Source organism: Topomyia yanbarensis, chromosome 3, assembly GCF_030247195.1.
Source record: "Topomyia yanbarensis strain Yona2022 chromosome 3, ASM3024719v1, whole genome shotgun sequence".
In the NCBI taxonomy this organism is placed as follows: Eukaryota; Metazoa; Arthropoda; class Insecta; order Diptera; family Culicidae; genus Topomyia; species Topomyia yanbarensis.
Window position 1 is genome coordinate 383,939,262 of NC_080672.1, and position 14,109 is coordinate 383,953,370.

Sequence of the window (14,109 nt, forward strand, 5' to 3'; positions counted from 1 at the left end):
TATGGAATAAGAAACATTGTTGTCAAAAACAACATCCTTCTGTACAACAAAAAATCAAATGCTCATGTAAACCGATTCTGACCTGTTAGAGACAAACGGAAAACGTCATTTTCCATCTACTTTCCGAAATGTTAGTCTCGTCATCAACCATATAGAGTTTTTATTCCAACTTTTCCTATTTCCAAAAAATTCATTCACTCATTCAAAAAATTGTCCTTATAACTGCCTGAATTATTATAATGTTCCGAAATATGAATTATAATTCATATTTCGGAACATTATACTAATTCAGACAGTTGTTTTGATTGATAGTGATGTGATTTGACAGCTATGAAATCTCGAGTAAGAGATTAGTTGCAAGATCCCATTCCGTATATTTCAAAGTTTTTATTTTATGCAATTAAAACTAATGCTCAGTTTACAAGCCACATTCGCAGCTATAACATATCACCGCACAACAAACGCAATGGATACGTTCGATTACATGCTATTTTTCCCTTTCGAAGAGTTCCACGCTACGCAACCCACATGAACACTACGTAATCTAATTTATTTGCTCTCTGGCCTTTCCGATTGCCGACAGCTCCATCTCGTGGCTGGCCTCAGCTTGACTATTGTTCTTTCACATGCCACGTGGGGAGAAGATTTTAGAGCTACCCGTAGCTTTCCGTTTCCTGGATGTTCCTCGCACACGGTTACCCATTGGCAATGGGTCCACCGTCATTCTACTGCCCACACACGGCATTTATTGCTTCTACTGCGAAGCAGAGTGCATTAGTTTTTTTTAACTAGGAGCGAACTGAAAGGGCCCATCGCGTGCAATGTCTGGTTCCGCCTTGCTTGCTTTGTATTTGCACGGATATACATCCACTGCATAACCGACAGGAAGCTCTTAATACCGATTCATGGGTGGGTAAACTGCCCACTTCCAGTGGGTGGCTAGGCCGTTGTTGGATGCTGAGAAAACTGTTTGAAATTCGTGGTCTGTAGAAAGGCATTATCCCGGTGCTATTAGGAGCTGATTAGTGTGTAGCAGACTGGTGATTGTTTATTTTCCAACCGCGGTTACTGCCACTGAAAGGAATGACTTGCTGTTTACGATGTTGAACCTGTTTTGGCCGATATAGTATGGTAGGAGCAAATGTCGAGGGTTTCAATGCACTGCTAATTACTGGGCATTCATTATTGGTGCTTTTTCGTCGCCGAACCAATCGGAATAAAGCGAATCAGTGTACTTAAATCCGCACGACGCGCGGCGTAAAACTGCCGACTGTAAGTCAGAATTTGCAAATTCAGCTCGATTACAAATGCGTGCATGAGTAAGTCCAAGCCGGGTCGTATTAATGTTCTTCAGGAAGCTAAATAGTTATTTGTCTGCTCTTTGACGTCACCGTTAACCTTGAATTCGCGGAGCCCCATTAATTCTATAGTATAGTTTGGTTGTATAGTTTTCCAGCGGAGCTCAGTCAATGCAGCTCGTCTGAAAGGTTCGCACAAGTGAAGAAAATATTCGGTAAAACATGCTGGAACACATTTTCACAAAGGATGATTTAGGGAACAATCGCCTAAATAGTCCCAATACTCCGATGGGATTGTTTTTTCGCGGAAAAACAGTTCTTCTTACCGGGGGCACTGGTTTCCTGGGTAAATTGTTTATTGAAAAATTGTTACGGTGCGATGTGCGCGAAATTATTCTGCTGATTCGTAGTAAACGGGACCGAACTCCGCGGGAGCGGCTGCGGAAACAGTTGGAGCGAGAAGCCGTAAGTTAAAAGCCTCATCAAACCATTCATCCATCCATTAACCGTGAATGTTCTCTTCCGGTTCCGTGTGCAGATTTATGTAAGCTACACGAAAGACCCAGACTACTATTGGGACCGACTGCGAATCATGGAGGGTGCACTGCAGCACAGCGAACTTGGCCTCGCGGAGGTGGATCTCGACTATCTACGGAACAACGTAGATATTGTGATTCATTCGGCCGCGGATGTGCGGTTTGATGTTTCCTTCAAAACCTCCATCAAAACGAACGTTTTCGGTGCTAATGAACTGCTCCAAATCGCGCTGGGGATGAAAAAACTGGTATCCTTTCTGTACATTTCAACCGCTTACGCTAACTGCACCCAGGATGTGGTAGAGGAAAAGTTCTACGATATGGATGTGGATCCGATGATGTTGGTTCGATTGGTCGATCTGGCAGACGAGCACGAGTTGAATGCACTGACGAAGAAGATCTCCCAACCCTGGCCAAATACGTACACCTTTGCCAAGGCACTGGCGGAAAGTGTGATCCGTAGCTACTGTGGACGATTGCCGGTGGCGGTGATAAGACCGTCTATTGGTGAGTAGGGAAACGATGCGGTATTGGCTCGATGACCAAGCCAGGGCTAAAAACTACTCGGTACGGATCAATCGGAACATTGTTTGGTTTGGTTAGATATGATTTTTTTTCTGATAGTGTATAGCATACCGACATGGAGATGGGTATTTCGTTGAATTCGAAACACCACGCATGTCCATCGGCTAATCTTTATAAATAATCGCAGCATACACCAGGGTCATCTTGAGGTTATTCGAGGACCCTGAACTCAATTGAATTTAGAGCACCTTTAAATGAAAATGAAAACAATCGAAAAGCTTTTCAGCGTGACGGTAACAGTGTAGAGTCGTGGCGGTGGTTGATTTCAGGGTATCGTTTCTGCAGCCATGCACATAGTAGCTCAAAACAAAAATTGTCTTTGAGTAAATTATGTGCAGTTATTCTTGCTCAATACGTTCGAATAATTTAGAAAACTGTTTGGTGGTGTTTAAGATTCCTTTGCTTGAGTTTTCCCTTGTGGGGGTGACCGAAATCGATTGCTATCAGAGCCGTAGGAACCTAGGGTACGAAGGAGGGAGCGATTAGCTCCATCACGCGTATTCCGAAGCATATCGTATTTTTCTCTTATATCAAATCGATACCATTCGTTCTTGAACGGTTCAAACGAACTGGCTCTTCGAAGAGAATGAGCAGACGGAAGTTCTTTTTTAAAGAACGGTAGTTCTCAATTCTCTTCAAAGCGTACATTACCTATAGTCGTTTGTCAAATTCCTCGGCTCGGTCAGTTAATGAATGGAAATGGAATTATTATTTTTAAATATGAAGAATAAAAGTGGGGCAAATTATAATAGAGAAAAAATGCATGAATAAAACAACAAAATGAAAAAAAATATAAAAAAAGGAAATGGCTAAAATCAAAGAAAAAATGTGCTTATTCATCTGCTGCCCTACTCCGCCTTTTGGCGAGTTATGGTAAACTCGTTCTAGAATATTAAAAATAACGAATGTATATTGTCAGTACTACGAAAACCTATTTGTAACATTCTCATCTCTAACATGATATATTTTGTGTACATGGTAGTGTAATTTGAATTAAAAAAAAATATCATACCATACCGGGCCATTGTTTGCCAAAAATGGAAAAAATATGGGTAAGTTGCTAACTGATAGCAGTTCACTGTCACTGGAAAATACTCTCATCCCGTCAAATGGTGGTGTTAGGTATTACACGAAAAATCCATAATTTTGGTGAAGTGGCAATATGTTTTCCAGTTTTCTCATAACAAAAATTATCCACATTAACTTAGTTGAGGCTCCACTGAGAAAGCTTTAAGAGCGGCCATTTTTTAATAAGAAAAATGCAGTTTTTCGACACCTTTAGAGACAATCTTAATGAAAATCAATCAACGTATTCGGGGCATGGTTAGAATACTATTGATTGATTTTCATGAAGATTCGGCCAACGGTGTGCAATAAAACTGCTTTTTCCGTTTTCCAAGATGACCGCTTTCTAAGGCTTTTTCAGTAGAACCTTAAGAAAAACAAATTTGGAGAGTAGAGAGTTATAAAATGAAAAGAATGAAAAAATGGAAAACAATATTGCTTATAGAAAAAATGAAAAGAAATCAGTCAAAAACGTAGAAATATCGAAAATAGAAAACTTTATCTAACCATGGAATAATGAAAAATCGGAAACATCAAAATAATGGAATAATTGAGAAGTTTAAAAATGAACAAAATAAAAAATAACAAATCCAGCAAAAGATGATAAAATGATTCTTAGAAAATAAGTAATAGAGAGAACCCGACTTGATCCACCGAACAGTAAGATGAGACGTTTCTTACACATATCACTGTTATATCATACATTAGTTTGCAGAACTCATGCGAAGTAGGCACCCAACTAGAGGTAGGATGAACACAGTTTCGAGTTCTGCACGAATAATACTTCGAATAAAATAGTGCAAACAGAATCAATAAAATTAATATAACATAGAAACTAAATAAAATGAATGAACTGGAAAAAATTAATAATATCAAAAAATAGGAAACGAAACAAAATGAATAAAATTTATGAAATGAATAGAATAAATAATATGAACGAAATGAATTAAATATATGAATTGAAAAAATGAATGAAATGAAGGAATTGACAAAAGAGCAAAATAAAAAGATAAATTAAATGAATAGAATGATTAGAATAAAAAAAATCAAACATTGAAAACAATATGTGTAATATTAATAAAAGCAGAAAAATAAAGTAAAATAATTCGAATTTGTATAATGGAGAAAGAAGAAAAAATAAACGCAATAAATTAAAATCAATGACTGAAATGAAAAAAAAAAACTAAGAAATATTAAAACAGTTATCACATAATTATAATAAATTAATTTATTCCAAATTAATAACACGGTGCTACAGTGATTTTGAGCTTTTCAAGAGACCTAGTATAAGTTGTAGGATGCGTCAAATGCAATACAAAAAATTGTTTGAGAAATCTTGTATACCACCAAAATCTTTATTTATAGAAAAAAAAACACTTTTAGGGACTTTCGGCACTAAAAATCTAGCTACGCTATTTTTTTCAGCCTATTTGTGATTTTTCAACATATTTGGATAGAACAAAAATAGACCTTTTCAACACTATACTAAATGATCCTGTTTTGTAAAAAATAATGTACAATTTTGGACAACGATATGAAAATCGCCAATTTTTCGAGATTTTTTCATGAAGAACATGCGAATGGTTCAACATTTTTCCAAAGGTAGGTTCTAGTTCTAGTGATGCTTGATCATAGAAATCGGTCGGAAGATGACAAAATTATTCATATTATTGCTGTGGTGTAATGCTGATCACAGTAGCAATGCTACATAAGTCCCTTGAGAGTCATGGGAGACAATTCCTAATTTATGCAAGCTCGAATAACTCTGCTATTTCTAAACCGATTTAGATGATCAAAATATCTTTGGAAGCGGATTTAAATGCGCTTTCGAATTGTGATTAGAATTAGTATGTGCCTTTGGAAAAATATTGATCCATTGGCATGTTTTTCATGAAAAAATCTAAGAAAATATAAAATTGTTGTCTATAAATCGTAATTTTTTTTACAAAACAGCATCATGTAGCATACCGTGAAAAGGTCTATTTTTATTCTTTCCAGTAATATTAAAAAATTGGAAATCTTCTGAAAAATGGAAGCGCATCTAATTTTTTATTATTATGTTAAATTAAAGGCAATTGAATGCCCTTTCGGTCGTTTGAACATTTTGTTTTAGTACGACTACTGATTCTGGCGTTATTTACGAGTTTATTGAATTTTTTGCAGAATGGGAATTTTTTAGTTTCTCTGGGTCAACTTATTGAACCGCCTCGATTCCAATTTTTTCTAAGGCTTGTTTCATAATATATGAGAACTGTCAGAATTCTGTTAAACAAGTAAACTGAAGAATTTTGAAAGAATTTAATCAGAGGTATACTCGAATTCGCTTATCCAAATGATTCAAGATTTCTGATAACAATAATTTCAGGCTCAGTGGAGTGAAGTCATAAAAAATTGGCATTAAAAATACGCATAATATTTACATGTGTCATACAGACGTACAAAATACGTTGTAAGCTGCGCGCCCCACAACGCCCTGATACATATATCGGAAACTTATGACGAAGCCATATTTTAAATGCTGGCACTAGCTTCACGAATGATGACTTATTTACCTATTTCGAAAACTTTTGCTCTACTAACAATTTATTTTATGTTATTAAAACATCTATAAGATCGTAATTTGAAATTATATTGGATTCACATTGGCTTCTACAAAGTACCGTACTAGTCCACAAAACTTCAATATACTAGTATACATTACGTAAGACATCTAACTGTAATTGCAAAATATTATACGCCCTACAAATCTTTCTGAAGTTCAGACTTTCAGGTTTTAAACGTAAAATAAGTCATGTTCGACGTCCTACATAGTTTAAAACACGAACTGTTAGATGTTGTAGGAAGGAAAATAAATTTATAGTTTTACAAATTATCAATTTTATAATATTTGGCATACGTAGTATCACATATATCTACGGATTCGTATAGTTTGTATTAACATTGTACAAAGCACATTTGAGCAGCTAGCGTTTTAAAATACGAATTTTATGACATGTGAGGATTTAGTTTACAACGAATTTTGTATGATAAAAGTGTTATTTTATGTAATAGGTTTGTAAATATGACACGCAGTATTGCATACCAATCACTCGATGATTCAGCATAACTTCATTGCATCTGAAATTATTGTTATCAGTTGTCGAGACTCATTGGGCTAAACAAGGTCGAATACTACCCCGGATTAAATTCTCTCAAAATTCTTCATTTTATTTGGTTAACAGAGTTTTAACAGACAAATCATATATTGTGAAGCAAGCCCAAGAAAAAAATTGGAATCAAGACGGTTGAATAATTTAACCCAGACAAACTCAAATATTCTCATTCGACAAAAGATTGAATAACTTTCACAATTTCCATCCGATTTAAACTTATAGTTGCTTATTTTCTTAAAAATATAATTTTTAGGATTGCTTTATCTTGCCCAAAATTTTAACCAAACGTTCTTTTTTTTAAATTAAATAAAAGTTCAATAAACTCAATTAATAAAAAGTTCAATAAACTTGTAAATAACGCCAAAACCAGTAGTCGCACTAAAGCAAAATGTTCAAACGAACAAAAATGCATTAAAATACCTTCAATTAAACATAACAATATTTCATATCGATGAACTACAACCGTAGATATTTGGATTTTACTGAACGTACTTTTTATTTTAAAGGTGAAATTCATTTTTGTACTTTAACTCGAAAACTGTGCTACTGTAATTTTTTTTGGACTTCATTTTCGGATTCAGCATACAATTTTACATCAGAAATGATGTTCAAATGTTGAAGTTCATATCTTTTATAAAACCGGTGATCAAAGAATAATAATAATAAACGAATTTGTATATCCGAAGAAATTGTCAAAATAGTAACCGAAAATCAGTACAGAAAAATAATCTTTTCAGTTCAAACAATCGCATCTCGACAATTTGTCAACCAATTTAATTTTACTTACACCATTCGCACAGCTTGTAGACTTGTAATGTGTGTGCTAGATAGTAAATTTTCAAAAACGTCTATTTTTTGAGGTTTTAGTTTGTCTGATTTGCAAAATGCGCGCCATCGTACGGTAGAGTTAAATTCTTTGACACTTGTTTAGTTTTACGGTATGAAATGTAACAAGTTTACTCAATAGTTCTACATATTACATATGGATATTTTTATATCAAATTATTTATATTAACTTAGAGAAAAACAATGTTGTAAGTTACAAAATAATAGTGGGTGATAGGAACGATTCAGTAAAAACGTAGAAGTTAAGATTTTTTAAAATATTCTTCACATAACTTTGAATTTAAAGCGATGACCTACATTTTTTCATACACCATTCGAATCAAAATGATGGCGGCTGTAATTTCTGAAAGATCAAATTTTAATATTTCCTCAAAAAGTATACAAAAATACGTAGAAGTACAGAAATTTCTTTTAGTTAGCCAATAACTTCGTATTCAAGGCCTACACAGCGATTTATACACAAATCGATGGTAATTGATGGCAGCTACAATTTCTGAAAGATTTCTTTCATTTTCGCAAAAAGTAAACAAAAATACGTAGAAGTACATAAATTTCATTTACATGACAAATAACATAGAATTCAAACAGATGGTAGTTGATGACGGTTACAAATTTCGAAAAAAAATATTTATGTATTTTCAAAAAATGAACAAAAAATTCGCAGAAGTACAGAAATTTCATTCAGTTAGCCAATAACGTTGAATTTTGAACGATGAACTATTCTTTTTCATACATCAAATGATTGTAATTGATGGCGGGTACAATTTCTGAAAAAAAACAAATTTTTATATTTCTCAAAAAGTACTCAAAAATACGGAGAAGTACAGAAATTTCATTTAGTTGGCCAATTATTTCGAATTCCAAGCGTTGATCTCCACTTTTTTATACACCAATCGATGGTAATTGATTTTGGCTACAATTTCTGAAAGAATTTATATTTTCTCAAAAAGAACGCAAAATATGTAGAAGTACACAACGTTCATTTATATGGAAAAGAACGCCAAATTCAAAGCAACAACCTACAGCTTTTTATATACCAATCCACAGCGGTCCAGAATGTGAATACAGCAGGAATTTTAACTTTTTGCTAAAATTAAATGACTTAGCCTTACAATATGTTTAGCAAAGTTGTTGTACCTTGCAAGGCCCTTCTTTTTGTTTAAACAGAAGCAAGGGTGGTTCTAATTTTAGCAATATTTATAATTGAACTTTTTAACGGTTCGAGATAGAGATTGACTGTCTTTGACGAAGCTGTAGAGCAACGTACATTAGACAAATTTTCTGAAGACACACAAGCTCTAATTTTTATACTTTCCATTGCACGAGAAATCCAAATGAAAGCTTTATGGTGTTCCTTAAAAAAGGTTTTATTTCTATAACTTTTGTAGTTTTTATTTCTCACTAAAACTCCCTTTGGACAACTTGAAGATTCTTTTAGGGCGCATAATTATAATTTGCTTTAAAACACCAACTACTCAACTTGTTTCGTTTCAAAGTTATAAGAGCTTTTATATAAAAAATATAACTTTTTCAAATAGCATTAATGTAATTAATGTTACAAAAAACTTATACAGTTTATTTGTACTTGTTTTTGGGGCTTTGTAGTAAAAAGTATATGTTTATACCATTCTAACGAGATAAGCTAGAGGTTCAGTATATTAAGACAAATTGTTATCGTTTATAATATCTGAAAGTATTTCTAATGTGATCTTAATGAAAACACCCTAATTTTTTTGATAGATTTCTTGTAAAAAGTTTTAGTGTCTCCGAAAAGATTTTTTAAAATTTGATTTCCTTCAATTTTCTGGAAGATAGCGAAACTCTATGTCGAACCATTAAAAAGTTAATTTCCTGATTTAAAATAAATTAGAACCACCCAATCCAACATTTAAAATAATAGAAAAGTATTATAAAGCGCAATATTTTATCATGAAAACAAAACTATATTTTTAATCTTTAATTCTTAACATATTACAAAGAGTCAATTTGTGAAAAACTAAATTTTTAATATAACTTTTTCAGTTTTCATTTTTTCCAACCTATCCTCAAATGTTTTTCAGAGTTTTTGAAGACAACCATTTTTTCTACTAAATTAAAACTCTAGCTTCTATTATTCAGAAGATATAAGCACTTGATATATCAAAAATAGATTTGTTTAAATCAATTTTATTAAATTTTAAAAAATATCGCGTTCGCCATTTTTGCTCAATTATATCTCTAATAATGACCTTATTTATAGTTGAAAAACAATTTTCTTTTGTTTGCTCCAATGAGTGATATTGTTATTAAAAAAAATCCCTTTTTTGGCGAAAAAGTGCTCATAAATTTTCAACGAAAATAGTTAGATATGTGGTAACAAATTATTCGCTTTAAAACAATCTTAAATTTGTCTGAAGACTGCTTCAATTTTAAATCAATACCGAAAAAGTTATTTGAATAAAACAGTCTTTCTAAGAAACACCCTAACCTCCGACTTTAAATTTGTTGCAAATAAAAATGTATGACAGATAGAACTCTCATGTCTTCAGCAAACTTTTCCAAAGTTTGTCGTTCTACAACTTCACTGAAAGTCGTTTGGCTCTAGCTAGAATGATTAAAAAGTTAATTTTTTGATCTTGGTAAAATTAGAACCACCCTAACTGTTGTTTGAACAAAAGAAGGGGCTCATTATCTACGAAACCTTCTCCGAAGACTTAATAAGGCTAAGTTGTTTAGTTTTAGTAAAATATCAAAATTCCTGATAAATTTGCATTCTGGACCACTGTGCAACCGTTTGAAGTTGATTTCGGCTAAAATTCCTGAAAGAACCTTTTTTTATATTTTCTCAAAAATTAGGTATTAGATAATACAATGCATATAATGCCACCTAACGGCAAAAATGCGAGCTAGTGGGTTTTCTATATGTAAATTGTCGAAAAATCGCATACAAAATTCAGGCACATTGGTCCGGTAGCTACACTTGTCCGGTTTACTTCAAATTTGGTGCAAGTACTTCTTGTGGGACTAGGAATCGACTCCGATTAAGCTTTCAAAAATTCAATATTTTTTTCTGGGCAGTCTAATATTCACTTTCCAGTTAATATGCATTTATAAGAATTGGTGAAACGTGAAAGATCTCATATTACAAATGCAACAAAGAGAGCATTTGCATGTGTTGAGATTGCCGTTTAGGGAACTTGTTCTTGGTACCATATTAGTATTGCCCGTGTTCCTGCTGAAGCCCTTTTTAATGCCGTAAAGGAAATACGACCTAAATTAGTTATAAGAATGTCTCCTAACAAATTTGGAATGATTTGCAGCCTTCGACAAAATTGTAGTCTATAATATAAACATTCCTTTTGTAGCGATTTTTGATGAATTCTGTGGCATGTACAAAACATGCAGTGCTTCCAATTTCTTCATTTGCCCTATCGTTTTCGTCTTCTTTCAGTAATATCAACCGTGGAGGATCCGATTGAAGGTTGGACTGACAACGTGTACGGCCTGAATGGCGTTCTGGTCGGATTCGGCAGTGGAGTTCTGCATGTTCTGCACGTTAACACCCATTACCACATCGATATCGTTCCGGCCGATTTCGTGGTAAACTCCAGCCTAGCCGTTGTATGGTACACCACGAAACATCGAAACCAAAACGCGATATCGTGTGAAAACGTGTTCAACTGTACGACTCGATCCGATAACCCGTTTGTATTCGGGGACGTGTATAAGTACTCACGGATGTACAAAGAGGAAATCCCAGCAGTGCAAACGCTGTGGTATCCGACATGTACCTTGACGAGTTCGGCTACTAAAAACTACATCCTGCAATTATTTTATCACTTCCTGCCGGCAATGATCTTTGATCTGGTGGCCAGATTGAACGGGATAGAACCGAAGTAAGTTTTTGAGTTTCTGCGCTGAATTGCCGCTGACGATTGAATTTTATGGTGTTTAATTTCAGAGTTTTGTTCCTGTACCGCAAAGTGCGGCAATTCAGCGATGTCATCACGTTCTTCACCACCAACGAGTGGATTTTCCTCAATGACAAAATGCGCAAGGTTCACGATAGCATGCTACAGGAAGATAGGGAGTTTTTCGCTGCAGATGCGAAGAACCTGAAATGGAGCTATTTCTTTCACACTTATCTACTTGGCCTGCGAAGGTATATCCTCCGGGAGAGTCTCAACAATCTGGAACAAGCCAAGAAGAAGTATTTAAAGCTTAAAATAGCTCATGGTTTTCTGCTTGGCTTCATATACTCTGTCTTTTTGGTAATAATTTATTTTGTCTTTAGGAGATTTTTGTTAAGGTGTGGATTCTAGAAAATTAGCGATGTTTTGTATTTTTAATGTGATAAGAATACAGAAAATAATAAAAAAGAGGCACGAATTTCAAAAACCCCGCACGTCGAAAAAAATTATACTGATTGCGGCTCTGGATGCAAAACACCTACTAACGATCAATGATTTCCATTCAAATATCACACCTTCACATCTCTACTGTATTAAAGTCAACTGTAAAAATTCCCCTGGAATTGACTGCAGATCGGTGCGAATACGGCCTGTGGCACAATAAACTCGACTCCATCACCAACGCGAATGTCTACAATCTGCCTGCAGCACACACCGTCAACACGCGGACATTCGGTTTGATGTTTTCCTGCTCAACTCAAACGGACGGGGCTCTCGCTCGACACTAATGAACTACCTAGTTCAACTCTAACTGGGAATGGTAGAAAAAATCATCCCGGCTTGCTTTCGCGTTACACCTCGCAGCTGCGCCCGTTCTACGAGATGAATGTGGATAGGACGAGATTACCATCAGCAGCGAGTTCCATCCGCGGTGGTGGAAATCGCACACCTTTGTTTTACACCGTTGTTGGATTGTTGTTTTCTAGTTTTTGTGGGTAAACAGTCGGTGGCTTTGAAAAAGACAATCGTTGAACGATGACGTTGAAAAGTGACGGTAAGTACTCAGCACGCAGTGCTCGGTCTTCAAAACATTCGCGGAGCGTAGATTGGATTTTTGAAATCGTGCATTTTCTACGGCACGAAGCTTAAGAAAATTCGGAAACAAATTGTTCATAGTTCTGTTTTAGCTTATTTTGTATCAGTTTTCTAAAATTGTACACTGACACCTCCATTCACGAACCAAACGGGGGTTGATAAATTGAACTGGTTCATAACAAATGGTTCGTTATTTGGGATTTAGGTCGTTTAAACAGTTCGCTTTACATTTTTATTAAAATCCATTGGTTAAGCCATATTATCGATAACCCTAACAATATGGTTATTTTTTAACGGATTTAAGACGCAAATAATAAAAATGGATGCTTGACACAATTTAGAAGTTCAACCGGGCAACTTCCGGTTAAGCAATATTCTCGATAACTCAAACAATATGGAAGTTTTTGGAACGGGCTCCTCCAGTAGATGATAAAAATGGTTGTTTGACGCCATACAAGATGACGACTTCCAGTTGAGCAAAATTCTCTTCAACTCAAACAATATGGGTATTTTTGGAGTGAATATCAAAAATAGAAGATAAAAATGGATATTTGACACCATTTTGAATTGCAAAATGCCGACATCCGCTTGAACAATATTCTCGATAATCCAAACAATATGGGTAGTTTTGGAACGGGCTTGACAAGCAGATGATGAAAATAAAAGTTTGGCGCTATTTCGAAATCCATGATTGCTACTTCCAGGTGGGCGACTTTCTGTATAACTCTAAGGGACCATTCATAAATTACGTAACGCAAAGATGTCACAAATTTGTCTATCCCCAACTTCAAACAATTTCTTCACAATTTGTTTTTTTTTCAGTGAAAATATGTTACGTTACGCTACGTGTTACATTCTAGCTTACTCCTCCTCACCCATATGTCACAACCAGTGCTGCAAAATTTCAAAATCAGTACCTATTTTTGCTTGTATTTACCGAAACAAACATTCAGATTCACCGCCTCCCTTATTCATTTACTTTTCAACTGACTGAAATTTCATGCAGAATCGAATGCTTAGGTGCGGAGGAAATATAAATTCCTTCGCCAATCACAGCATTCATTTGTTATTATGTGGACAGTTTGAAAGCAGATAGCAGCAGATCTTCTACATTTTCGAACATAAGTGAACCGCGTAATCTATATCTGGTGCACTTTTGCTCAATAATCCCTCTCACAGCTAGCATAGAAACAAAACTCAGCTTGCTTCTGAAACCGAGCATGTCCGAATCGGAATGCGCTGTGTCGGGAGAACGAACCAAAAATTTCATTCATCGCGGCGGGCATGAATTGATTTTTTTTCTCTTTCAAGATCACGCAGGGACGTTAATTTTTTTAAGTCCTGGTCAAACATATCACAATTTGTCTACCCCTCGCTCCTGAAAGCGTTGCGTAATTTATGGTGGTCCCTAACCATATTTGACTCAAGGTACTTTTAAATAGAATTGACGAGTAAATGACATAAATCGATAAGTAACGTCGTATAGCATACGCATAAGTGATCACTATACAGTAATGACCCGTTTTTATTAACCTATCGAAAAATTTTGGTTGACAAAACGGAAGAGTTGATAGAATGGAGATTTTTTTGTATCCTCATTTTTCCATCCAACATGATTAGAAGCAAGCTGAGAACTACCTAA

At 34.9% G+C, this 14,109-nt stretch overlaps 1 protein-coding gene across 1 annotated transcript; it reads left to right on the forward strand.

The window, feature by feature from the left end:
* The first annotated feature begins 1,424 nt into the window (after window positions 1-1,424).
* Window positions 1,425-11,906, forward strand: LOC131688924 (fatty acyl-CoA reductase wat-like). Its single transcript, XM_058973546.1, has 4 exons — window positions 1,425-1,763; window positions 1,837-2,341; window positions 10,913-11,357; window positions 11,423-11,906. The coding sequence occupies exons 1-4, from the start codon at window positions 1,521-1,523 to the stop codon at window positions 11,781-11,783; spliced, it is 1,554 nt and encodes a 517-aa protein (XP_058829529.1). The 5' UTR covers window positions 1,425-1,520; the 3' UTR covers window positions 11,784-11,906.
* The last annotated feature ends 2,203 nt before the right edge of the window (window positions 11,907-14,109 follow it).